This window comes from Apiospora hydei (assembly GCF_038363865.1).
Source record: "Apiospora hydei strain CBS 114990 chromosome Unknown utg000002l_segment0_segment0, whole genome shotgun sequence".
Classification (NCBI taxonomy): Eukaryota; Fungi; Ascomycota; class Sordariomycetes; order Amphisphaeriales; family Apiosporaceae; genus Apiospora; species Apiospora hydei.
Genome location: NW_027117361.1, coordinates 2,250,949 through 2,277,390, shown reverse-complemented (window position 1 = coordinate 2,277,390; position 26,442 = coordinate 2,250,949). Strand labels below are relative to the sequence as shown.

At 53.8% G+C, this 26,442-nt stretch overlaps 8 protein-coding genes across 8 annotated transcripts; 7 read left to right on the top strand and 1 right to left on the bottom strand.

Moving 5' to 3' along the window:
- Window positions 1–1,065: 1,065 nt before the first annotated feature.
- On the top strand, window positions 1,066–1,697 carry PG997_000744 (uncharacterized protein; the record flags this gene model as incomplete). Its single annotated transcript, XM_066805059.1, has 3 exons — window positions 1,066–1,230; window positions 1,298–1,532; window positions 1,585–1,697. The coding sequence occupies 3 exons, from the start codon at window positions 1,066–1,068 to the stop codon at window positions 1,695–1,697; spliced, it is 513 nt and encodes a 170-aa protein (XP_066674832.1).
- A 562-nt stretch (window positions 1,698–2,259) lies between these two features.
- PG997_000743 (uncharacterized protein) lies at window positions 2,260–5,036 on the top strand (the record flags this gene model as incomplete). The annotated part of the gene is made up of 4 exons (XM_066805058.1): window positions 2,260–2,388; window positions 2,449–2,527; window positions 2,592–4,622; window positions 4,684–5,036. 4 exons carry the CDS (start codon window positions 2,260–2,262, stop codon window positions 5,034–5,036), a joined length of 2,592 nt encoding a protein of 863 aa, XP_066674831.1.
- Window positions 5,037–9,231: 4,195 nt separating this feature from the next.
- On the top strand, window positions 9,232–9,651 carry PG997_000742 (uncharacterized protein; the record flags this gene model as incomplete). Its single annotated transcript, XM_066805057.1, has 3 exons — window positions 9,232–9,235; window positions 9,290–9,342; window positions 9,403–9,651. The coding sequence occupies 3 exons, from the start codon at window positions 9,232–9,234 to the stop codon at window positions 9,649–9,651; spliced, it is 306 nt and encodes a 101-aa protein (XP_066674830.1).
- A 2,567-nt stretch (window positions 9,652–12,218) lies between these two features.
- PG997_000741 (uncharacterized protein) lies at window positions 12,219–16,073 on the bottom strand (the record flags this gene model as incomplete). The annotated part of the gene is made up of 6 exons (XM_066805056.1): window positions 12,219–13,040; window positions 13,089–13,388; window positions 13,436–13,926; window positions 13,983–15,600; window positions 15,763–15,879; window positions 16,029–16,073. The coding sequence occupies 6 exons, from the start codon at window positions 16,071–16,073 to the stop codon at window positions 12,219–12,221; spliced, it is 3,393 nt and encodes a 1,130-aa protein (XP_066674829.1).
- Window positions 16,074–17,272: 1,199 nt separating this feature from the next.
- PG997_000740 (uncharacterized protein) lies at window positions 17,273–19,196 on the top strand (the record flags this gene model as incomplete). Its single annotated transcript, XM_066805055.1, has 4 exons — window positions 17,273–17,486; window positions 17,547–17,689; window positions 17,788–18,215; window positions 18,257–19,196. 4 exons carry the CDS (start codon window positions 17,273–17,275, stop codon window positions 19,194–19,196), a joined length of 1,725 nt encoding a protein of 574 aa, XP_066674828.1.
- A 134-nt stretch (window positions 19,197–19,330) lies between these two features.
- PG997_000739 (uncharacterized protein) lies at window positions 19,331–19,858 on the top strand (the record flags this gene model as incomplete). Its single annotated transcript, XM_066805054.1, has 1 exon — window positions 19,331–19,858. One exon carries the CDS (start codon window positions 19,331–19,333, stop codon window positions 19,856–19,858), a length of 528 nt encoding a protein of 175 aa, XP_066674827.1.
- Window positions 19,859–24,793: 4,935 nt separating this feature from the next.
- Window positions 24,794–25,781, top strand: PG997_000738 (uncharacterized protein; the record flags this gene model as incomplete). Its single annotated transcript, XM_066805053.1, has 2 exons — window positions 24,794–25,219; window positions 25,266–25,781. The coding sequence occupies 2 exons, from the start codon at window positions 24,794–24,796 to the stop codon at window positions 25,779–25,781; spliced, it is 942 nt and encodes a 313-aa protein (XP_066674826.1).
- Window positions 25,782–25,833: 52 nt separating this feature from the next.
- PG997_000737 (uncharacterized protein) lies at window positions 25,834–26,348 on the top strand (the record flags this gene model as incomplete). The annotated part of the gene is made up of 2 exons (XM_066805052.1): window positions 25,834–26,145; window positions 26,211–26,348. 2 exons carry the CDS (start codon window positions 25,834–25,836, stop codon window positions 26,346–26,348), a joined length of 450 nt encoding a protein of 149 aa, XP_066674825.1.
- Window positions 26,349–26,442: the final 94 nt, after the last annotated feature.

Below are 26,442 nucleotides of genomic sequence, written 5' to 3'. Positions count from 1 at the left end.
CGGGCTGGTCCTCGAGATATTGTTTCAAGGTGGGATGTGAAAGATCGCCGTGCTTCAAGAAAGAGGACTTCATGTCCCATTTAATCCGGGTGGAAGGCTGTTCTCTTCCTGATGTTAGCAAAGCCACCCCTTTTAGACAGCGCTGCCCCTACCATATTATGCCATCATGTATGGGTCAGCAGCGCCTGAATGATTCGGACTTCTCTGGATTCATACGACCCGAGCTGTGGCCTCTGCAGAAGAAGCAACCGAAACAAGGCGCGGCCAGCATTTAGCTCCCGCCTCTGGTAGGTCATGGGATCTGGCACCACAGGCCCAGGTGGCGGAAGATTCGGGCCTCTGCCGATGTCCGGCCGCAAGCCAGGCGATGCTTGGCTGCCGGGTTGTGGCACCCCCTGAAAACAACCTTGGTGCTGGCCTGAAATCAGACGGACCAGCCGCCTCTTACCGTGGTACTTGCGTGTTGGAACGAGTTGTATGATGTATGCTATCTTTTGTATATGACTTTCTGGATGCTAACTATGTGTAGAGAAAGGTGGCCTCAGGACCATATACCTAGGATCTCGCCGGCCTCTGCAGGTAAGTCTCTCGCATAAACACAGAGGATATGTACCTACCTACTTAGTAGGTTCCGTCGCTCCTTCAATCAAGCTACCTATCATGCACAGCGCATTTGGAGGAAGTCATGCCTCAATCGAGGAGTGTAGAATCGTTCCTTCCATTGCTGCCAGGTGGTTGAACTGGCAGGAAGGTGCCATTCTCCTTCCACGGCAATGTACAAACAGGATGCCAATTCCTTTTTCTCGCGAAACCAGAGCTGACATATCGCGAAGCCGACCACCAGTTCGAACATTCTACCACAATATTCTGCATTCATTCACAGCAGTCCTTTGGCTCTCTATTCTGTCATATGCCGTTATACCAAATATATCCCAATCAATCATGCTAGGACTCAGCAGATGGCTTTTCTCTAGAGCCCGAGCCCAAGCCCGAGCCCAAGCCCGAGCCCCCTGGCCACTCATATGGCCCACTACATTCCCAGGGCTAACAATAATACACAATGCCATGTACGAACAGGGCAGTCTGGACAGGCTGGGATGGGAGGCACTGTGCGGCCAGATTGTTAAAGAGGTCTGGTTAATGCCACTGCATGTTCCTGAACTACCTCCTCTGATACCTCCTGGCACTTCGGTTTGGTGTATCGCTCTCCAACTCCTCGGTGAGCGCATGGTAAGCTACATGTACTTTCGTGGTTACCCTGCAAGGGTATTCGTTACTAACGATGAGGCTCGAATAGATCGTACTTTATCCCGAACCTTCAGAGAACGAGACGGAGCCGATGGCACTGGTCATGTGTCGAGTCTACATAACGCCCGAGGAACTACAACGCAGAGATACCGAGTTGCGACTTACGATGCGTGGTTCTGGGTATCAATTTGGAAACTCTCTTTTCGGGAATATCAGGGTCGGGGACCTACTGCAGGCTCTCGTTAGATCAGGCATCGGTTACTACAGGCTGAAGCAGCGCCATGGTAAGCAGGAAGTACGTGTGGTGTTTAGACCTCCACTGAATGACAAACATAGGTACCCGATTCTGGCTCTGTTTGGTCTGGTTCCAATGGTTCAATTTCATGGAAAATGGCCGGGATGGACTGCCTGAAATCATCGAACATATGCACGACACCCCCATCGTTTAGGAAGACCGTACAGGTATGAGGAGGGTAGGAAGGTTGTCAGTCGAGCCAGGCGAGGTCATGCCGGACAGAGAGATTGATGGATTTGTGCATTGTGTAGGGTTGGTGAATGGAAGCGCCAATGAGACGGATCAGTATTAGGACAGACTTGATAGGTATTGATTGACTAGTCACTCTCGCTCACTTCGCTGCTATTTTCTAACTGAAGAACGTTGGAATTATGTCCTGTAGTTGGCAGGTATTCAACAGACAGTCACTTACCCTATCGGCAACTTATATCAATGTTTCTCTTGTGCATGTCATCCCGTTGTCTGCTGTCTTTATGTAAGTACATAAGTACCTACAGGCTAATAGTCTGGGAGTGGGCCTCAGCTAATGTTTTATCATTGCTGCGCCACAAAGTCACATCCAGAGCCACAATTCCACTGATCGGTCCCAGCCACTTCCGGGGAAAGGCCGACGTAATCTGCTACTGCAATGCATTGGTCGTTCCGAGCTTCACCTTGGACTAGATAGACTTCACATCCATTTCGTTAAACCGCGCGTACAGCTCAGAGCTACAACCATGGCGCCATCACAGACGTCCATGTTCCGCTCGGCGGACATGAGCATGGTGCAGCTGTACATCTCCAATGAAATCGGCAGAGAGGTTGTGAATGCCTTGGGAGAGCTTGGGCTGGTCCAGTTTCGCGATGTACGTCGTCATCACCATCCAGCTCCTGTTTGCCTGCACCGCGACTAACTCCCACCACAGCTCAACGGCGAGGTTACCGCCTTCCAACGCACTTACACACAGGAGATTCGTCGTCTCGACAATATCGAACGCCAGCTGCGTGAGTATTTGATGACGGCGATGGGCAATGAGACATTAAGCTGATCAAAACAAAACACTACCAGGCTACTTCCATCACCAGATGGACAAATCCGCCATCCCCGTCCGCAAGCTCGACCTAGACGTCGAAACCCTTGCTGCGCCCAGCACCAACGAAATCGACGAGTTGGCTGAACGCAGCCAAAGCCTGGAATCGCGCGTTCATCAGCTTAACGAAAGCTACGAAACCCTGAAGAAACGCGAGGTCGAGCTGACCGAGTGGCGCTGGGTACTACGCGAGGCCGGGGGCTTCTTTGACAGAGCGCATGGCAACGTCGAGGAGATCAGAGCATCGACTGAGGACGACGATGCTCCTCTTCTGCAGGACGTCGAGCAGCACAACCAGGCCCCCGATGTCGAGCGCTCTTTCTCGGGCATGAACATCGGTTTTGTTGCCGGTGTCATTTCCCGTGATCGCATCGCCGCGTTTGAGCGTATCCTGTGGCGAACACTCCGTGGTAATCTCTACATGAACCAGTCAGAGATCCCGGAGCCCCTTATCGATCCTACCACGAACGAGGCCGTCAACAAGAATGTCTTCGTCATCTTCGCCCACGGCAAAGAGATCCTGGCCAAGATTCGAAAGATCTCCGAGTCGATGGGAGCCGAAATTTACAACGTTGATGAGAACAGCGATTTGCGCCGTGATCAGATCCACGAGGTCAACGCGCGCCTGAACGATGTACAGAACGTGCTGAAGAACACTCAGCAGACTCTGGAGGCTGAGCTGACCCAGATCGCACAGTCTCTGTCTGCCTGGATGATTCTCGTGACCAAGGAAAAGGCTGCGTACCAGACGCTCAACCTGTTCTCCTTTGACCGCCAGCGTCGTACATTGATTGCCGAAGGATGGTGCCCCAGCAACGATCTACCTCTGATCCGCTCCACCCTTCAGGACGTCACCAATCGTGCTGGTCTCTCTGTCCCATCTATTATCAACGAGATCCGAACGAACAAGACGCCTCCGACGTACCTTAAGACAAACAAGTTTACTGAGGCCTTCCAGACCATCATCAATGCCTACGGCACGGCTTCGTACCAAGAGGTCAACCCTGCCCTGCCAGCTATTGTTACATTCCCTTTCCTTTTCGCCGTCATGTTCGGTGACTTTGGACATGCTGTCATCATGCTGTGTGCATCCCTGGCCATGATCTACTGGGAGCGCCCTCTCAAGAAGGTCACCTTCGAACTCTTTGCCATGATCTACTATGGCCGATACATCGCCCTTGTCATGGCGATCTTCTCGCTCTACACCGGTCTTATCTATAACGATGTCTTCTCCCAGAGCTTCACCTTCTTCGACAGCGCCTGGAAGTGGAAGGTGCCAGAAGGTTGGGAGCAAGGCAAGGTCTTGACCGCCGAGCTCAAGGGCGATGGCCGTTACCCCTTCGGCCTCGACTGGAGATGGCACGGGGCTGAGAACGACCTTCTCTTCAGCAACAGTTACAAGATGAAAATGAGTATCATTCTTGGGTGGGCGCATATGACCTACTCTCTCGTTCTGTCGCTCTTCAACGCACGCCACTTCAAGAAGCCCATCGACATTTGGGGCAACTTTGTCCCTGGTATGATCTTCTTCCAGTCCATCTTCGGCTACCTTGTCGGATGCATTATCTACAAGTGGTCCGTTGACTGGTATGCTGCTGGCCAGCAGCCTCCGGGTCTGCTGAACATGCTCATTTACATGTTCTTGAACCCGGGATACATTGACATTCCGCTTTACAAGGAGTCTGTGCAGGCTGGCGTCCAGAAGTTCTTGCTTGGATTGGCATTCCTCCAGGTTCCCATTCTTCTCTTCCTGAAACCATTCTATCTCCGCTATGAGCACAATCGTGCGCGCGCCAAGGGCTATCGCGGCATCGGCGAACCATCGAGAGTGTCGGCTCTGGATGACGAGGATGGTGACGGTCATATCACTGGAAACGGCCGCCCGAGCATGGATAGCGAAGATGGCGAGGGTGTTGCTATGATCGCCCAGGACCACGATGACGACGAGGAAGGCCACGGAGAGTTCGAATTCAGTGAGGTTATGATTCACCAAGTTATCCACACTATCGGTATGTTCTTCCCCATTTTCTCGGTGCTCCAGAAAGATCCGCAACTAACATTTGACAACAGAATTCTGCCTGAACTGCGTTTCGCACACGGCTTCCTATCTTCGTCTTTGGGCTCTTTCCCTAGCCCATCAACAGCTCAGTAGCGTGCTCTGGACCATGACCCTCGGCCCGACTCTTTCCATGACGGGTGTCATTGGTGTCATCGCCATTGTTATCGGCTTCGGCGGCTGGTTCTTCCTTACCTGCGCCATTCTTATTGCCATGGAAGGCTGCTCGGCCATGTTGCACTCGCTTCGACTACAATGGGTCGAGGCCCAGTCCAAATATGCCGAATTTGCCGGCCACATGTTCACTCCATTCTCATTCGGTGCGCTTCTGGAGGAGGACGAAGGACTGACCGAGTTCAAGGGTTAGGTTGCGTTTTGTTGTATCGAGTTATTGTGTTTTGTTAGCCGAGCCAATATGGGCTCATTGTACTGCTGTAGTATTAGATAGATGTACGAACTGTTTATAGTATTGTATCACTGGTTGTTCAATCGAATCATCAACGTTCCATCGCTGTCTTGTCCCTTGGTCTCTGTGTCCCAAGAATCCGCTTCCTGATATTGATGGGTCTTTAATGCCCAAAACCAGCCATGTTATGCTTGACACTGGATATCAATCATTTAGACGGATTAACTGGCTTGTCGATTATTACGAAAAGTACCTAAGTACCTAGGTATCATTATATGGAAAGCAGTGCATTCAGCCATCCAAGGGAATAATAGCTCATCGTATGTGAGTCGGGCAAGCAGTAGTAACATGCCCAAGATCATTAAACACCGAATTACACCACAGATGCGCAACGCATAAGACGGTCCAGATCGTCGTCGCGGGGGGCGATATTTACAGCCCACTGCTGCAGGGCGAGGGGGTCGTGTGACACGGCAGTTTAAGTGACGGACCACGGACAGAAAACATGAGCATGAGAACCAAGTATGGCGGCTCACATGATAAAAGGGTATATGGTCTTGAAAGACGGTCTTAGGACTGTGTTTTCATCTTATGTTGGGGGCAGTTTCTCCAATAGGAGAAGTTGCCGGTTGCTCACTGGGACAATACCCCAAACGGGCTGGACACAGGTTCGGCTACGGCAGATCATATCACGAGGTCTGCGGCTCAAGAGAGATGCAGTGGAAGCCCGCCCAGGCGGCAGAAGCATGTACGCAGGAGGTCGGACCAGACCAGCGACTGGCGGGAGTGGGCGGACTTGAGGGCTGCCACTAGTCAGGAGGTAGGGTGACACAGCAGCAGGTGGCTTGCTTCTTGGGCGTTTAAGTCGTGTTGCCTTGGTCTAAGACAGACTAATAGAACAACCCGATCAACCGGTACATATGCATGGTCTTCCTTTACCTCTCGAGGACCAACATCCCCAATACGATACCACCCAGGCGTCTAGAAGTCAGGGGACTCTCATTGTATGCACTCACCTACATGAATGCTTCTCTGCTGCTACCCACCTGATCCTGGCTTGGCAGAAACGAGGAAAGATATCTATGCATGCAGAATGCACTTCCAGACATCGTATTATCCCTCAAAAAATATATGATCCTGTTCGGCGGCGTCATAGGATTGGAGCTTTCTGCCGTTTCTCGGGGTAGGTTCACACCTACGGCCAAATATGAGAACTAGGAAGTATCCCATTGGCTGTAAAAGTGAGAAAAAGCCAACAGTGCCTGTTAAAACATCGGCATCATATGTACTCAACCCTATCCTGTTTAGTCCTCTCGTGCTCTCTGGAAGTCACCCCGTTCCCGCCGTTGACCGATTTGTCACGCTTCTGCATATGTTTGGAGGCCGACAGTGAGGTATGTGCACCGGAATGCCACCCTAAAGACGGCAGCCATAGCACAAGCATGCAAATTTGGATAAGGGAAGCCATTCGCTGGATCCAGAGGCAATTCGGTGGCTAGGTAATATGGGCGTACAATCAAGATACCCCTTAACGGTCTTACCAAAGTATCCACTCGGAACTGAGCCTGGCTTTAGGCCGTGCTACCATCAAGGCATGAGCTGGCGTGGCTTTCCAGAGGGATCTGTCCAGCTTTCTCAACTCCAGAAGGCATCGAGGTGGCCGGCACTCTTGAGATTGATATGCGGTGTCGCGTTTATGTAGGCAAAGAGCCCACCTGCTTCTCTCTATCAGTGAGAACTGTGACGTGTCGACTGACGCTCGTGCGATTTGGACTTCGTTTGCCTAGGCGGCACGGGCAGCAACGTAGCATAAATCCAACTCATATGATGTCGGATTACGGTGGGCATGGTGCGAGAATAGTTATGCGAGCGGCCGGTATGTGGGGGAGGAATACCCCTGCTGAATGTCCGCCGTCGCGCCCTAGGATGAGTCGCCAATCATAAGGCGCCCTAGGATGAGTCGCCAATCATAAGGCGCCCGGGATATCCAGACTGGGATGAGCCACTCACTTTGTTTCGAACCGATGAAATACGCAAACAAGCCACATCGCTGCGGTTACCATGATCAACCTTTTGCCGAGACTCAAGTATTGCAGTTGTCAGCAAGCTGCACAGTCGTCGACCAATACGAATGATGGGACTAACATTCGGAGAGTGAGATACGTTGACCGGTGTCCAGGGTTATGCGACAGCTGTGGGTGAGTGAGGTCGATAACAGAGAGCCCCATCGCAACAGTGATAGCAGAATTAGAGCGTCAAGTTTCCGTGTAATGAGACCGAGTCATCGTCTCACAAGGCCATGTTTTCAATAGACGTCAAATACGAAACTTCCTTGGACACCGTTGAAGTAAGGGGTCTTAACAGGTTATCTTGGGATAGTAGCCGAACGAGCTCTGAATACGCCGCCCAGGCTAAACAGAATGTCGCCATCCATCTTCTGAGTAGACACATGAAAGACAGTAGTAGGCTCAAGGCTTCTATGCCCATAAGGAGGTCTCGTAACTTACAACGTGTAGAGATAGCCACCTACCAGGAAGCAAGCACCCCGCTGCCCCCTCTCAACGACAGAGGCGTTTGGTCTAGGAGGGTGGGGCGGAGGGAGCGGGCAGGATTTGAAGCGACATCCTTTTCTTTGAGCGGTCCATCCTCCAGTCGTAGAGTTGGAGGGTCATCATCGCTGCATGGGTCCAAGGGAGGGTACCGCCTTGGGCGACTTGCATATCGTGAGCTTATTGGAGATCCATGCCACTGGTACCGGGTATCGCGAAACATATTGCTTGCCCAAAACGGTGTTTGGAGTGGTACTTAATTCTTGCCGAGCTCCGAAGTAGGCGAGTCCGGTAAGAGCCAGCCCGAAATTCCATATCAGCATCTCATTTGATAGTCGTGCTCGATAGTTTCATGGGCAAGAAAGACCTCGGTTCAGCGGGTATGTATGTAAATGGTGAATGGGATAAGCTCGGAAGACTGGTGATGGCAAGAGACACAAGCATAGGTAGATACAGTGATCGGCAGCAAGGGGAGGGGAGGGGAGAGGGAGGGCGGTTAGTTGCGAAATCATGAATTGGCACGACAGTTGCAAGTGTGTGTGTGGGAAAGAAGGTGCAGATGCGTCCAGGGTCCTTTGTAACTGCCGCCCCTTGTCTGTCGGGGAATTTGACGGTGCTAAGCGGCTTTGGGAGCTTTGGGGGGCTTCTGGGGGGGTTTTCTGGGGCTCAGAACAACGACGGCCCCCTGCGCAGGGCAGGGGCCTACTTTACTTCCTGTTTGTATGTACGTAATGTACCAACATCCCTCTTGCCTCTCTGACAGAGAACGACTATCGTTATTAGCCTCCTGTCACAGGAATACGCTGCTCGAGAATGCAGGCAGGAGTCCCCAATAGGAACACGGCCGTCATTTGGGGCAGCCATGGATCGCTTCGGTTCGTATCCAAGGCCTGCCGTGATACCCCAGTTGGACAAGTACGTCAAGTAAGGTTGTAACTTACATGATGAGCCCCAGCAAGAACCCCAGGCCACCTTACGCGCATATCGTGGTATTGCGATAACAATCGCAACGGCTCTTGCGTTCTCATCCCCCAGACCCCATTGGGCCATCCTGTCATGATCGACGACAGCATCGTCTGACCTTTTCTCTGGTGGTCGCAACCGAGGGACTGATTGCAGAGCCCCCTGCTTGGTTGACTAAAACGTCGCCGTCGCGATCCTTGATCAAGCGGCACGAGTGCTGTTTGCCGACCCTGGCTACGGGTCTAGATTGCGATGCACGCACACACTTGAAAGGCGTGATATCGGAATCATGTATCCCCACCGGGTCTCGCTCAGGGATGCCCTGACTCTTTCGACTATGGACTCGGAAGCTATATAAGATGGTGCCATACCCTGCCGCCGCCGACCCCCCGAGTAGATCATTGACTACACACCCCCACCTCTTTTCTGGATTTCAGCGGGATCCTATATCTACTCTAGTTCCGTCACACGGGGCTAAGCAGTTCTTCAAGTTTGAACATCTTCGCCATTGCTACTGCCAGCGGATAAGACTTTTGGGCACACCTGTCTGTGCCTCTTCCTCTTGCTGCTATTCTCACAGCAGTACAGCCGGTGCTCTTTACCAACCTCGTCTGCTTACGCTTGCCGCCTCCCAGACCACCATCATGAGTAAGCCAGGAGGAGGAGGACTATACAAGTATCAATGCAGGTACTTCTATACAGACAATTGCCCAGAATGGGTTTACGTGAACGGCAGCACATGTGCCACATGTCTTGTAAGACTTCTTGCATGGCTACCTTGATCCCTATCCCATCTTGCTCATCGAATCTGGCAGGCAAAAGGACGAGACACGGAAGACGCCACGCGAGCAGTTTCGCGGCAACTCTCGAAAGACATCTCCGTGCCACGGGCTGAGCATGGAATGATCTACTACACCCTGATGGAAGTCGCTATGGGAGGCGCGAACGGCAATGAATGGACCGTACGATACAAGGGCGACCCCAACCAGCAACCTGGACCAGCAGCCCAAGTCACCACCACGAGTGCCGTTCCAAACGCCGCTGTGATAAGCAGGGCAAACTGAGGTTGACCCAGAGGCAGTTGGGCGGGTGGCTGGATTAATGAGTGGTCAACATGGCATACTTGTCGTTGTTTGTGATGTGTCACTGTTTTTCTTTTTACCCCCATGTTGCTGCAAGGCGTTCGGGTTAAGATTGTGCAAACGGCCAGTCACGTTGTGATTGGAAGGATCAATAATAGGGAGACAGAGTGTCGGAACGCACGCAACTTTGGAGGCTCTGAGCTTGTCGTTCGTTTGCTGGCCAGAATTGGCTATTAATTACTGCCACTACTTCCCAGTCTAGCAGGGATACCAAAATACTACATCCTAGTGTCCACCACACCAACCCACCGAAGCAAGGACAGGGGTGAAGCATAAAATCTGGGACATCACATCACCAGAAGTACCAGCGGGAACAATGTGTAGATGATGTACGTCTGTGGAGGATGGAACCAAGCGAACGGTGATCATGCGCACATGATGATAGATACCATGCTCCTGCGATGCCATTGCCGCAGACACAGGCGCGATTCAACATCGCCGACTGCCTGCTACTGTGTCACCAGTACAACGTCGTCAGCATTGTCTTTTGCCCCGAACAAGGAAGGCCCGGCGGCTGTCGACCCGTCTCTAGTCAGGTCAGAGTGGATTCCCATATTCTGACAGCTGCAGTCCAGAACCAAAAACCCCCACCACATGGCGGACTGCCTGATTCGTCCATGCTTTTGGGGGCCAAAACGACGTGTCGTCTGCACTTGGGGATTATTCGGCCGGTAAGAGAGAGTGTGTGGAATATGTATGATGGATTTGTGGCCCGATGCGGGAGGCATATTTGCCGCTGGTAGAAGAAGAAAAAATCATGATTCTCACAACGGACAAACGCCACATATGCAATGCGGTTCCCAGGCCACGTCCAGAACGCGTCGAAATCCGTTCGTCGCTAGGGACAACTATCTGATGGCTTATACGGCAGACGCTTCAACCCCACCGGAGGATCTCGAGACGAAACCAGATCATCGACAGCTATAGAGCCTTGCTGCAGGCCATGACCGAAGAGAAGAAATATGCCCACTATACAATTACTGTGAATGAACTACCAAACAAGAGATCAGTACATCCAAGATGAGACCAGACCTCGCAGTCCTGGAGACCGGAGCCCCATTTGACAGTGGCCGGTAACCGAAACCGACGAGAGGGAATCACGGAATCCCTCATTCTGGGCCCAGCTAATAACTTGACCGTCCTATAGTGTTTCCCGCCTGCAGCTTAAAACCCCGCAAGCCGTTTGCCAGATGGTGGCAGGGGGATAGCAATACCCGACCCTTCATCAGCCCCCTTCTTCGGAGGCCAAAATCGCTCGAGATCTAGCCGCTCCTCCCGAGAGTACCTGGTCTCCGCTAAAGCTCCAAGTGCTACTCAAGAGTTGTTTAAGCCTGTCGTGTTTCAACAGATATGGAGCCGAATGTGGAGTTCTACATGCCCGAACGCTCTAAAACCATATCGCTCAACGAAAATATCGGAAACTACCTACCACCATGTTCTCTAATCCATCGGTTCGACTACACCCCACTGCTTACGACTTACATACTTGCACCCATAGTGCTGCAGCCAGAAAAAGAAAGAAAAGACTGGACCTAGCGTTGATGATCGTGGCATCTGCCCCCGGCGGCCACGGCGGTAGAACTTGTGACAAGCAGCCGGTCTACCAAGTCACGTTTCGGTTTTGTTAAGACACAACTAGCAGCAAAGGTAGGACGCTGCTAACGCATACCGAGGCGGCATCAATCCTCCTTACCAACGGGGCGCCGTGGTGTCAAATACCTATGACAATGCGGGGTGGACGTCACTTTACATCGTTATAGCCCCTGGCTTTGAGACACTTGTATCATGGACGGCGCTGATGCTTTCGAGAAGGCTGCTAAGGATGCCCCCCGGTTGAATTCTTCTACCCATCTAGATAGATAAACATCCTTAGGGCTCACAAGATAACCACTAGTACTCAGGCAAATTGTTATCATCCGACAAATCACGGATAACAGTTAACGGTTACTAGATTCTTCTTCTAATACTCATAGTGTTCGTCGGATCGAGCTAGAGTACGTTTTCTTCCAACATCCCAAAATTGTGGTCACTTGAGTTCGTGTGATGTTGAGGCATCAACACTGCTGTTTCCTCTCGGGTACTATACAGTACCGAGTCGCTCTAACCCTCAGGGACCTGGTGCGACAAACACCCCTCAACACTATGAAGGTTCTGCATGACCGCAAACTTCTCAAATAACATACCCTGCGAAGGAAATTACAAAAGGATTGATACTATAAACAACTGTCTCGCAGCAAGCGTCAGTATGAAAAAGGATTCTGAGCACATCATCCAGGTTGAAGTAGATGGAAAAACCACCACTGTCGAGAGAAAGAAGATTTATATGGACACCTTGTATATACTCTAGATATGCAACGTGATGGCCTATTCGGGCCTAAAGCTGTGACTATAACACAAGTCGAGTCGCCCATACTGCTCCTGTCTCTCCCTCTATAGCACATAGACTGAGCTAATGACATGATTCTCCTTAGCCTGCTGTTGGGTCTCTCCTAAGGATAGATCGTGGTAGGCCTGCTTCCTCCTGGCGACTTGGCATCCTCACGCTTCACTCCAACATCCAACGCTTTATCCCGCTCCCTGTCTAACAACTCTTCCAGCTCCACCCCAAACTCATGTGTGCTTTTCCGCAAGACCGGTTCGGCCTTGGACCGGCCGCTCCGGCCGTTCCACGTCCCGTACTTCACCTGGGCCGGGTTTCTGTGCTCGATATTGGACTTGGATCTCCTCACGTTAACCGAGCTATCACTCTTGGAAGACCCTTCATCGTCGTCAAGCATATGCTTAGGGACACAATCCTCATACGACAAGTGCGATTTGGGTGTCTCGTAATGGGTGGTCACCTCCGAGACTACGCGAGGTGCAGTGCGATGCATTCCCGTTGGTGTGGCCAGTTTTGGCAATGACAGTGTCATAGGATGCTCGTTCGCTTCGGGAGTTCCAGCTCGACCACCATGTTGAAACCTGTGGACGTCGTCCGCGAGACGCTGGCCTAGCGGTATCCGTGGACTGCGATTCGGGCTTGGGCGCGGAGTCGGTTGGTTCTCAGAGGGACGTTTGATATGGTTAATCTGCCGCTCCAGCGCTTCGAGTTCTTTGTACCCGCCAGCCATTGGCAGCAGCTCGAGTTCGGGGTACTCCAGATACCCGCCCGGTTCACCGCGCCGAGCCGACTCCGCGGCAAAATTTGGCGTGGCGCTGAGGTTACCATCATTGTTGGGCATAATCCGCGCTATGCTTCTCTGGATCGCTTTGCCGAACTTGCCCGATAGTGATCCAGTTCGATCCTTCGGCCCGGCCGATGCCACTCGATCCTGGTCCTTGTCCGTTGACCATCTGGCCTCGCCTGTAGAGCTCTATACCACAGCGAAGTCTTTGGGTCGGATGCTATCGTGCTGCTGCGCCGGACCGTTTCGTGCTGCACGTGTATGCGAGGGCCATCTTGCCCAGGACTTGGGGGGAGGCTTTGATTGTCTCAAGGGCAGGTATACCTCAGAAGCGGAACTCATTCCTTTAGCTTCCACTTTGGGATACAGCGGTCTATCCACCGGAGTAGATTGAAGTCTCTCCTCCGTAGACAAGTCTGTATGGGAAGAAGCGTGGAACTTTTCCCGGTCGCGGCGGAGCACTTCGCGTCTGTCAGCCTCAAGCCTTACTGCTCGCTGCCAGATATTTGTAGCACTTTCGGGTATCCCATATTCCCGTTGACCTGACGCTTGTTTGATGGGGTTACGGGGAACCAGTGAGGCGTTTGGTCCAGCGGCGGCAGCTTGGCTGGCGTCAAGGGCGGCCGCCACACAGTTCCGGTGGTGGCTGTCTTGGTGCGGGGGAACTGTCTTTTCACGTTTCTTCCTGAGCGACTTGGGCATCTTTGGAATATGGAGCTTCGAAAGAATCGCTGGTTTTGACTTTGGGGGGTGTCAAATTCCTCCCGGAATTTGCTGACAGTGTGGCTGCCCTGATAACGACCAGCATCTGCCCCGGCGAAGCGCTTGGCCACCGATAATAACTCGACTTCCCTCTGCCTGAAGCTTTCCGTCTCGGATTGTATGGAGGACATAGTTTCGTCTGTGGGACGGCGAAGAGATGTAGTGTTCAACGCCGCCACAGGATGCAGCCTAGAGGCCTCGTCCAAAGCTGTCTTGTATGAGCTGGTGTCGGATCCTTCATTGCTAGTGGTCCGGCCAGAGCTTTGAGGCACTGCGAAAGAGGGTAAGTATACATTATGATAGAATTCACGGGAGAAACAGGCTTACTATCGGGCGTGGGGTGAGTTATGTAAATTCCTCGGTACATCACACTGTTTGGAGTCATCATGACAGGCAGCGGAGGTGGTGACCTGGGGTTGCTCGACTGTGTTGTATAGTGGCTGGAAATCGACCTCCGCTGTTGTAGGTATATGCCGAGATCCTCCTCAGAGCTGTTCTCAGTAGTCTCTTGAATTTGCCGTCTGTCTTGAGCAACTAGATGAGAAATTGGCTCTCGACGGCCAACAGACAGCCAAAGGGTGTCCACGTTATCCGGTGCCGGTAACGACGTATCGAGAGCTTGATCCTGCTGAGTAGGGGACGAGGGGTCAACTGGTTTGGTCTCATCGCCAGACTCCGTCATGCCAGCGCTCGGATCCGAAGTAGAACAACGGGGTAGCTCCAGTCCCTGTATCTGGAGCCACATATCGAGAGGCGAATGCCGGCCTATGGTGCTTTGAGTTGAGCCACGCTTTCCCATGTCAAATGTAGTAGCGGCTGTTTCAGTTGCAGGCGAAGTCAAATTGCTTCCAGCACTCGATTTCCGCTCGCTCGTCTCAAGTTCCAGCGCCTTCTCTGCATCGGCATCAGAACCGCTAGATGAAGTCTTTACATGGTCCCGGGGTTTCGGGGTGACGGCAGATGGCGATTCGCTGTCTACTTCCTTGATAGGATCCTCAGTGGGAAGATTTGATGTCGATTCCATTGACTGTTTTAAGGATCCAACGAGATTGCTGGCGCTGTATGACAGACGCCACGAAGCAATGGAGTTGGAACTGTAGACACTTGGGAGATATACGGGCTGCAGTCGAGGCGATGATGGCATCTCTGGCAAAGACCTATACTCTCGTAGCGATTTGTCCTCGTGCGAAGAATGGCGTTTATGTGAGCCTACGTCAGAGAAGCTCCGTTGCCGTATCGCCCGTGCAATCACTTCGTCAATAGTCAGTGGGTGCTTATGAGCATCGTGAAGCGAAGTATTGTCCGACTTGGCTCCTTCGGGGCCAGTAACGCCGAACTCGATACTATCGCGAGGGCCACCTCCCGGGAACTCTCCACTATGTTGTCCAGATGAATTTCGACAGTCACGTGGAACGGTCTTCTTCTCGGCCTCTTGCTCGTCCTTGAGCTCTTCCTCGATTCTCTTCTGTCTCAGACGCTTCAGCTCAGCGCGTCGGGCAAGCTCGCCTTCGCTGCATGGGGTATGTCTCGAGCCGCTGTTGCGTTCCGAGAGCTGGGAGAGCCGTCTGATGAATCTTGCCTTCAGGACTTCCAGGGTGCTCGTACTGGAGTTCTTGGCGCTCCCTAGTCCGGCCCCGTCGTGGCCATCGTCAGATTCCTCAACCTCGAGGCTGCTCAGGTCCACGGTAGACTGTTTCATGGGAGTCCGGATCCGCGAAGGTGCTTCTGAGTGGTTGGCGGTGGCGGCGGCTCTGACTCCGGTCGGGATGCCCGAATAGGGGACGGCGGAGGGTTTGGCCTGGGCCGGTCGGGCTGGCAGTTCCGGCTCCGGCGTCGAAGCTCGCGGGCTCGAGGGAGGGACTTTGCGACTACGGCAGCAACAGAGCAGAGACATAGTCCTACCCTGCTCGGCCCAAAGCAAAACGATGTAAGTCGAGGGGATAAGCTTTACAAGCTAGTCATGGATCTCCAAGAAGACTCGACACACTTGGGATGAAGCGAAGCTCAATGGGTTGCGGCAATGCATAGACTTTCCAGTCAATGGCTGGATATATTGATCGTCGTGTAGCCATTTCCAAATGATCTGTTGCACCTACGCATTGCTTACCTTCTCAGGGAAGGCGTGAGGAAAGTCCAAATCACCCGCAGTTTCCTTAGCACGTCCATACCAAGGCTGGGACTCACATTCGCCAGTGGCAGTCCAAGAGGTGATGCCATCGCGCCTCTAGATAACCTTATCCATTCGGTTACCCTAACGTTAGTGTTCTGTCACATAAGCAGGTGACTACTTGAACTTTTCCACTTTGATGTGCATCAAGCTGCCCAGGTGTCGAATCACATTGGCTTCCTTCCTTCCGGGAACCTGAGGCTCACATAACCTCCCTTTAGCGACGAAGTTCGTGAGGGATCTCTTTGCATTCTACGCGATGGAAGTATACTGCGTACATATCACCACGTGGTCAATCCGATACAACAAAATTGCTTGATTGGGTCAATGAAGCTCAACATCGAATAACAGAGCTACACGATGAGGTTTCGGATGGGTCGGGCTAGTATGCATCTAGCCAATGAACGAGTGCGATATGGCACGAGGCAAGGAGGGTTACGCCTCTCAACCCCTTCCTTCATGTACATGAGGTAGTACGTGCTTTTTTTCTCTCTCTCTCTCTCTCAACCGTATTCGTTTCGTAGATTCAACCAATTGCGCACAATGCAAGCTTCCAAAACAAAACGGACAGTGTATATGTATAGTCGAAGTCTCTTCCGGGCTTGTAGGGGGCTAGCAATTGGACCTTACGCAAGTGATCGTCGTTCTTGGTGGAGGATGGCATCATCACGCAACTGCAATAGTGTCCGAAAACTCGGCGTCACTAGATGGCTGGGAAGCTGACATTGTAGATGGGTACACCTGCTCAACCTGCTGGATTCGCCATCCCTTTGGTCCTAGGCAACCTGCAGGCTCCAGCCATCCAACAAAGAGTTCCGGACACCGGGATCATCCGGTGGTAGGGCGGTGTATGGGTATTCCCCAAGTATCTCTGAAGTCCACCGACTCCGATGCCGCAGAAAACGACAGGAGCTAGTCTAAGTAACGTCAGACGGCGTGCTTTTTCTTTATCGGCGACTTTCTATTGGAAAGAAAATCCAGTGTCGCTGTCGGTGTTTTTCTTTTGACGGATGACGGTATGCCTGATAGCATGGCGAAAGCAATTGGCAATGTTTTGACTCAATATTAGATTAGAAAAACAACTGGAGGGATTCACGAGGTTGACGAGGGTTTCACGAGATTGAATGTAATACGCCAATTGCAAATGCACCGATCTCGTACAAGAGACTCAGGGTCCAGATCAGTGCGTGTCCAGGCCTTTGGGTGGCCAAAGTTCCTGTGCTAGGGGCCTGCTAACGAGCACAGTACATCTGGAGGAGGGGCACAAGAGTGAGGGGCCAAGGGCGCTAGTGGAAAACTACCCCGCCTGTAGAGCTGGTTGCTGAGTGCTCACCCCTACATAAGCTTCAAGCCCGACGACCCTTTCCCACGACTTTTTTCATCTTCTTCTCTGTCCAAACCATAACACCACGAATCTCTCCCACAGAAGAAGAGAATAACTATCATCAAGATGGTTCAATCAAGCGTCCTCGGTTTCCCAAGACAAGGCGACAATAGGCAGTGCAAGTATTCCCTACCCGTTCCTGTTGGCTTCATGTTGCTTCTATCACGATCCTTATTGTTGTCTCGATATCCTGGAGTTCAGATCGTTCATCACACGGCAAACGACTGGACTCAACGGCACAGACTGGGGACCAACGCGGTTATTACTGCTGTAACCCCACGTTTACTCTTTCAGGACGAACATGCTTAATATTTTGAACCAATGCTAACTTCTTGAAAAGTGAAGAAGGCCACGGAGGCATACTGGGCTGGCAAGATCTCCCAGGATGAGCTCCTCACCGAGGCCAAGAGGCTCCGACTGGACCACTGGAACATCCAGAAGGATGCTAAGGTCGACATCATCCCCAGCAACGACTTCTGCCCTGTACGACCATGTCCTGGCTCAGATCCAAGACTTTGGTGTAAGTCTGACATCTCACACCCCACCACCCCACAACATTATGCTAACGTGGAGGTCAATAGGCTGTCCCTGAGCGATACACCACCTCCAACCTCAACCCCGTCGATGAGTACTTTGCTATGGGCCGTGGCCACCAGAAGGATGGCGTCGATGTCCCCAGTTTGGAGATGGTGAAGTGGTTCGATTCGAACTACCACTACGTCAAGCCCACACTTCAGGACAACCAGACCTTCAAGCTGGTCTCCAACCCCAAGGCGGTTGTTGAGTTCAAGGAGGCCAAGGAGGCCGGTATCATCACTCGACCTGTCCTGGTCGGCCCCGTCACATTCCTCCACTTGGCCAAGGCCGACCGTGGCCAGAGCGTCGACCCCATTGACCTTCTGGAGAAGCTTCTGCCAGTCTACGAGGAGCTCCTTACCAAGCTGAAGGAAGCTGGTGCCGAGTCTGTCCAGATCGATGAGGCTTCCTCGTCTTCGACCTTCCCTCCAAGGTGAAGGCCGCTTTCAAGCCCACATATGAGAAGTTTGCCAGCCTGGGTGACAAGATCCCCAACCTTGTCTTCACCACCTACTTTGGTGATATCGTCCACAATCTTGAGGCCGTCCCCAAGGACATCTATGCTGTCCACATCGACCTTGTTCGCAACCCCGAGCAACTCGAGACCGTCATTGGTGCTCTTGGTCCCAAGACTATCCTCTCCGCAGGTGTTGTCGATGGCCGAAACATCTGGAAGACCAACTACAAGCGCGCTATCGAGACCGTCGAGACCGCTATTCAGAAGCTTGGCAAGGAGCGTGTCATCGTTGCCACCTCTAGCTCTCTCCTCCACACCCTCACACACTGGCTAGCGAGCAGAAGCTGGACCCTGAGATCGCCGACTGGTTCGCTTTCGCTTGCGAGAAGGTCCATGAGGTCGCCACCATTGCCGAGGCTGTCACCAAGGGCCCCCAAGGAGGTCCAAGACAAGCTTGAGGCCAACGCCAAGTCCATGCAGGCTCGTGCCACATCTAAGCGAACCAACAACCCTCAGGTTAAGGATCGCCAGTCTAAGATCGCTGAGGCTGACTATAACCGCAAGTCGGAGTTCTCTGCCAGAATTGCCCAGCAGCAGAAGAAGCTTAACCTTCCTCTGTTCCCTACCACCACCATCGGCTCTTTCCCTCAGACCAAGGAGATCCGTCTTCAGCGCAACAAGTTCACCAAGGGTGAGATCACTGAAGCTCAATACGACAAGTTCATTGAGCAGGAGATCGACATGAACGTCAAGATCCAGGATGAGCTTGACCTGGATGTCTACGTCCACGGTGAGCCCGAGCGTAACGACATGGTTCAGTACTTCGGCGAGCGTCTCGACGGTTACACCTTCACCACCCATGCCTGGGTGCAGAGCTACGGCTCTCGCTGTGTGCGGCCCCCGATCATCGTCGGTGACATTTCCCGCCCCGCCCCTATGACCGTCAAGGGAGTCTAAGTACGCCGTCTCTGTCTCCAAGAAGCCCATGAAGGGCATGTTGACTGGACCCGTCACTTGCTTGCGATGGTCTTTCCCTCGTGATGATGTCCACCAGTCTGTTCAGGCTGAGCAGCTGGCTCTGGCCCTTCGCGATGAGGTCGTCGACCTCGAGAAGGCTGGCGTTGATGTCATCCAGGTCGACGAACCTGCTCTTCGTGAGGGTCTCCCTCTCCCGCGCCGGCAAGGAGCGTGAGGCTTACCTTGACTGGGCTGTCAAGGCCTTCCGCCTCTCTACCGTCGGTGTCGAGGACTCGACTCAGATCCACTCCCACTTCTGTTACTCTGAGTTCCAGGACTTTTTCCACGCCATCGCTGCGCTTGACGCTGATGTCCTGTCCATTGAGAACAGCAAATCTGACGCTAAGCTGCTCGGCGTCTTCGTCGACTCCGCTTACCCCCGTCACATCGGACCGGGTGTCTACGATATCCACTCTCCTCGTATTCCCAGCGAGCAGGAGATCAAGGACCGCATCGAGGAGATGCTGCAGTACCTCAAGCCTGAGCAGCTGTGGATCGACCCTGACTGTGGTCTCAAGACCCGTCAATGGAAGGAGACCAAGGAGGCCTTGGTCAACATGGTCAACGCGGCCAAGTTCTTCCGCGCCAAGTACGCCAAATAAATGTATACATCACGCAAGTGATGAGGGGAGCCAGGTAGGCTTCCTACCTGGCGCGCAATCGAGCGGTTGATTTTCTTTTGCCATTTCTGTGGAACATGCATCGGCGCCTGCGGGCCCCGGGCATCTGTTTCGATCTCAACATCGGCGTTATTCGGATTGGTTTCTACAGTGGAATCATTACCACCAAAAAGTTCTACAGGATCACGGCAAAGGGTTACGGGGAGCATTCAACAATGTGAGCATCTAAAGGAAAGGAAAGATACCAGGAGGTCCCTCAACGGGTACCCAGGAAAGCATGGCGTTTAGTGAGATTGATTCTTCTTTTGAGAAAGAAGCGACATGATTGTCGTCAATGTAGATTACGTAGCTGCCCCCTTCAACCGGGCAACGAGAAATAATATCCAGTGGATGGACACGCCTTTCAAGCCAACTTGTTGTGATATGTATGCATGCCCTGTGTCGGTGACCTGTCGTTCGCCTAAAGTCGCATAACCCAATCTCCGGACGGTTCATGATGTTAGTAGATCGATCTGTGGATTCTGATCATGGTGTTTGGCATATTCTCAAGACCCCATTCCGTGGTTTGCATTGAAAATAGAAGATTGGGCATGTAGCTTGCTTCATTTTAGATACTTCAAACTTAAAGTAAGTGGCGCTGGCACAATTTTACGATCATGATATGGTAAGCCTCCAGGATGCCACCTTTACCATAGTACATGTGCTGCATAGCAAGATCATGGATGACATCGACCCTGAATTGAACCGGCGGCGGCTGAGCCAAAAAGTGTCTTTGATGAGGTTGCGAGGTTGCTTACTCTGGAGACGATGCCGCCTCAATCAGTCTGCGACAGATTTAGACATGGGGGCCCTGGCTGGTCGATGGAGGAGAAATTGATAGACTTGGAGGGCAGGCCGGCCGAGCTACTGGCGGACAGCCGAGAGCGCCGGGAGGGTTAGCGGCCAGATGAAACTCACGAGGGCCCCTTTTCGACTTGGACTGGGGTTTTGGGCGACGGAGAAACCCCCCAGGTTGCCAGGCTGGCAGGCTGGCAGCCGGTTTTTGTTGCCCAGCTTGCCAGGTCCGTCCATCCACCCATGAGCTTGGAGGGGGTTTCAATGGATGGTCTGGAACGAGCAGCAGTTTGCATGATTTCGGATCGGACGACAGATTGGAAAAAGTGGCAGCAAGGCTCCAGCATGGACCAGACTCTTGCCTTGGGGCTGGCAGAACCGTTGCAGGCTTGCAGCACAGAGCAAGTTTTTTGGGATGGCAGCAAGTCAAGCGTCGGGCGATCCGACCAGAAGAGCCGACCGACGAACCCAGCAGACGGGTAGGCAAAATCTGACAGATTGTTTTAGCGGGCGCCAAGCTGTGGCTCTCTCTCCCTCTCCGTCCTCTGATCACTGTGAGGTTTCGTCGCAGCGCAGCGCAATGCGATGCGATGCGATGCGACATGGCATTGCGAAACGAATCTGGGATGCCTATTTCCAGATCGTGCTCGATGGATGACGAATCTCGAAACCCGGTGGGCATTCACTCATTCACTCATCTTGGTCGATCAATGTTCGAGAAGGAGGTCTGTTGCTGGGCGCCCCTCCCAACAGAACCAGAACAAGTCATCTCGCCTGTGCTGTTGTTGTGGGTAATCTCGCCTTCCTTTCAGTAAATTGCCTCGGCAGCGCTGGGACGGAGATGAAGAAGTGGGATCATGGCTGGGCGGTGCTCTTTGCACCCATTTCCTTTTCTGTGCTCGAGGATGCAAGGGCAATCAATGATCTACCCGCCCGCCTCTCAACTCTATCGTGCGCAAGCCGCCTGGATTAAGTGGGTGGAAGAGAGGAAAAGGCAGATTACAGGCACAGTCGCGCACGCAATTGCAGGACCTGGTTGGGGACCTGGGCAGCAGACCTGGGGTGCTTGGCTGCTGCTGGAGGCTTTGAGGGGAAACCACGTTCATTTTTCTGCTGATCACGTCTCGAATCCGGAACCTCAATGCCGGCCTTTGCCCTGTGGGCGTTCGTGGTTTACCATTCAGGGGTCAGCCGTTGGCCTTTCCGCAAGCCGGCGGCAGAGTCCGGTGCCAACTTCCTTTTCACCTTCTGCCTAGGAAAGGGCCACAAGAGGAAGCCCCATTTCCCTAGCTCGCTGGAGTAGTGCCAGTGCCATGGCCCATGGGAGCTCGCTTTAGTCCTCCCTTAGCAGCATCTACCCGCAGTACAGTAGACAGCACCTGGCGGGATCGTAGGATTGGATGCTAATGTCCTTTTGTCGTGCGAAGTGGCGGTGGTGCTAAGGCAAGTGCCTTGCAAGTGCCTCAGTGCTGGGAGCAAGCGGCAAGGGTTAGCAGGGCAGGCGGCAGGGCGGGCAGTGGAGAGATCGTACCTGTCACCGACCGCTCCTTGCGACCGTTTTCCCTAAAAGTTTCAAGGAGAGACAGTGGCGTTCCGCACGCAAAGCCATCGGTTTGGCCATCCAGACGCCCACACGCCCTGCCTCTCAGCTGGAAGATTGTGTGACAACCCCTGGCCTGACGTGATCTATTCTTGTAGCACGTTAAAAACGTGGGAAGCTTCTTACATTGTTGTAGTGAGGTGGACACTTCCAATCAATCCTATAAACACCCAACCCAGGCCTGGCAACTGGCACCTGGCACCTGGCACATGGGGCTTTCCGAAAATCGAATCGCGACCGCCGTCCAAGCTATCCCTCCTTCTCGACCGTCACATTTCCGTGTCGGTTCCATGGGTGACCTCCCCTGCAGAGCATGTCCACCTGAAAACCCAATCTAACAAGACATCCATTGAAATGGAGCGAGATTTCGTCCCATTTCGTTCGAGAACGTTCGCTTCGTTGGCGGGCGGCGGCGGTCAAGGGCCCCGTCTCTGTTCTCTAGGTTACCTACCGTATCAATGCAGAAAAGCGCGGCGACATGCTTGCAGGCCGACTGCTAGGTATGCGTTGGAATCTGCATGTTTGTGTCACGGCATGGAATTAAAAATGACGACAGCCTGCTTCTTTTGCGCAGGTGAAGGTGACTGGGTGGCTAATAATACGGGCGAGCGTCGCAGCAGGCGCGCGCTGTTCTTTTCTTGGTTTCACAATTTCCCGGCGTACTTATTACAGTAGCAACCATTTCGCAGCGATCCTTCGTTGAGTCTTGACTGGCGTGCTCGGGAGGTCATCTAAAAAGGGATCTAAAGTGCTAGGCAGCTAAGCAGCTAACATGGCAGGCAGGATTGGCCCGAAAATGTCGGTACTTGTACAACGCGGTCATCTTGGGCAAATGGGCAGATCCATGAAGCGGGGACGTTGATTGGGCAAGCGCGTGGTACAGCCCAGTTCATTACTCGGGCGGCCGTACTGGTACAGCATCCTGCTTACTCGCGACGATAATATAATAAGCCGTCCAATGACTTGGGGGCATCCAGGCAGACAGAAATGATGACGGCCAGATCTATACGGATGGCCAATAGTAAGATGACAGAACAATATTAGGAGGTAGGTAGATGGTAAATGAGCGCACAACCCGACAATTGATGACCTCCAAAACAGAAAGTTTCAGGCCGACGGCCAAGGCATCAATTGGCATTGGTGCGTTCTCAGGGTATCAACAAACGAGAACAACAGACCAGCTTCTTCCCAGTTGACCGTCGCCAAAACAGGTCGGTCGGTCGGTCGGTCGACATCACAAGGGGATCGACAGCAGGATCTGAGCAGGATATACCGCAGTGGCTAATTCCAAGCGATCGATCGAAACCTGATGGACATGGTGTCTTATTTATTTTGATTGACCCTCTCTCTTTGAGTTCGGTAGCAGTCGAGTCCCTCCTGCCAGAACCGACGAGCGCTCAGATTGCTGGCGCGCAGTTGGCCCTGACCGAGACGCAGTTTCTGGTGTTGTGTGTTTTTAACGTTCAGACGTAATAACGGAACGATATTGTACGCCAAACCCAAAAAATAACCGACTGAATGCCGACGGCGCTGCGGCCATGATTTTTGCGTGCGCGCACGCACACCCATTCAGTCGCGACTCGCTTAGGTGGGTGTCGTATTCCTATTGGCCCGTCGGGTTTTCAGGTGTCTCACGATCTTTGCTGTACCTGCATTGGTTTGGACAGGGTTCCGGTGCACTCAGGGGCTTCTTCTTCTTCCGTCTTCTTCTTCCTCGTCGCTCTGCCTAGCCTGCTCCCCGAGGAAGGACAGCGCCCCTCACGCCCATGCCCATGCCCAGGCCCCCTGCCCCCGTCCACGGCCTTTTCGCTCGATTATCCTTGTTAGGCATCCGGCCTAGAATGCTGGCACCCTGGTCCATGTTCGTCCTGGGCTGGTGTTTTTCGTATGGCCCTGACGGTGGAGTCAATGCCAGGTCCTTAATGGACCAAGCCCGTTCCGCTCCAAGTGGGGAGGGCGGTGTTTCCAATGCCAAGGACCTATCGTATGCCTCTGTCTGTGTGGTGTGTGATGGTGCTAGCGGCAGTGGCATGGGTGTTGGGTAGCGTCGTGGGAGGGCCCTTGGTGCTTGGGTTGCCGCCCAGGGCGAGAGAGGGCGAGAGAGGGCGGGCGAGGGCGAGAGGTCGCCCTCAACACCAAAGTAAAAGGGCCGCCGTCCGCACCACTCGGTTCGTGATCTTCTTTCCTTCCTCACCTCAGGTGTCTCTACTCTCTTTTTTCCGAGTCTATCTCCAGTCCCTCTTTTTCAGAAACCAAACGTCGTCTTCTGCGCTTAGTTTAGCAGATTCCATTCTATTCCAACACTACACACGTTGCCCTGCTCTCCCCGCGGTAACTGTGTCCTAGGCGGAATCGACTTTCGCTCGTTCGACTATTCATTCTTTCTATCGGCAACGATATCACTCTCTTTCCGAGATCAGACTACCGAAATCAACCGTGTTTAGACGTCTTACAAGTCAAGCTATACCACCCCAACCGCAACCATGAAGTCCACCACCGTCGCCCTGGGCTTCCTGACCGGCGTCTCCTCCGCCGCGTACAACCACCCCGTCACTTCCATAATGCTCCCCGCTTCTACCGCCGTGACAATGGCACCGCCGGCGCCTACCCCGTCGCCCAGCCCCCCCAAGGAGGAGGCTGCTCCCTCGACTACCCTGACCGTGGCCGTGACTAACTACCACACCGTCATCTCTTGCGCGCCTACTGTGACCAACTGCCCGGCCAACTCCAACAACACGGCCGCCATGAGCTCCATGCCCGCTTCCGACTTGGTCACCAAGGTCCAGACCAGCGTCGTCGACCTGTACACCACCGTCTGCCCCGTCACTGCTGCCGAGTCCGTCTCCAAGTCGGTCGTCCAGGCCCACAGCAGCGGCTACATCGTCGGCACCACCCGTGCCCCCGGCCCCGTCCCTACCCCCCGCCGGCCCTGCTCCCACTGGCAACGCCCCCAAGCCCGGCGAGTCCGTGTCCGAGTCCGTTGGCACCACCAACGCCGTTCTCACCATGACCGTTGGTCCTTCCGGCTCTCAGTCGGTTGTCACCACCACTATCAAGTCGACCTACACCGCCAAGGTCACTGTCACCAAGCCCGCCGCCCCTGGTGCCCCCAAGGAGACCAGCGGCAACTCCCCCGCTGGTGAGGGTGAGAAGCCCGGCAAGCAGAACTACCCCGTCGCCCCCAAGCCTTCCGGCCCTGCCAATGCTGCCACCCCCAGCGGCCCTGCTGGCCCTGCCGGCCCCGCCGGCCCCGCCGGCCCCGAGGGAACCACCACCATCCACTCCACCACCACTGGCACTCGCACCGTCACTGTTGCCAAGTCCTCCACTGCCACCCAGAACGCTCCTGCTCCTACCGGTGGTAACGGCAAGACTCCCGGCAACCAGCAGCCCGGCACCCCGATCAACGGTACTCCCGGCAGCGAGGGCCAGTGCAACTGCCCTGCCCCCTGTCGCCCCTGCCGCTGCTAACTGCCCTGCTCCCGTCACTGTGACCGTCACTGCCCCCGCCTCCACCGTCTACATGACCGCCCCTGCCGCTGCCGCCACTGGTGCCACCGGCGGCAACACCGGCTCCGACAAGCCTGCTGCCCCCGGCGCCCAGCAGCCCCAGCAGCCCTCTACCGGTTCCAACCAGCCTGGCTACCCCGCCCAGCCCCAGCCCCAGCAGCCTGCCACTGGCTCTAACAAGCCCTCTACCGGCTCCAACCAGCCCGGCTACCCCGCCCAGCCCCAGCAGCCTGCCACTGGCTCTGACAAGCCCGCCACCGGCGCCGAGGGTGATGATGACAACTGCGAGGCCGAGGACGTGACCGTTTCCCAGACTGCCACCGTTGTCCCCTACCCCACTGGTGCCCCCACAACGGCACCATCCCCATGCCTACTGGCGCCGCTGTCAAGCCTTCCAGCGTCGCTGCCAAGTCTTCCAGCGCCGTTGCCCAGTCTTCCAGCGCCGCTGTCAAGTCTTCCAGCGCCGCTCCCCAGCCTACCCCCGTTGCCCTTCCCACGGGCGGTTACGCCACTCACCCCATGCAGTAAGCGGGCTAGAGTAATTGCACTACAGTACTAAAAGCAAGTCCTTGGACGCCCCTTTTGAGGAGAGGATTTCTTTTTGTAGTTTTATCCGAGCGGT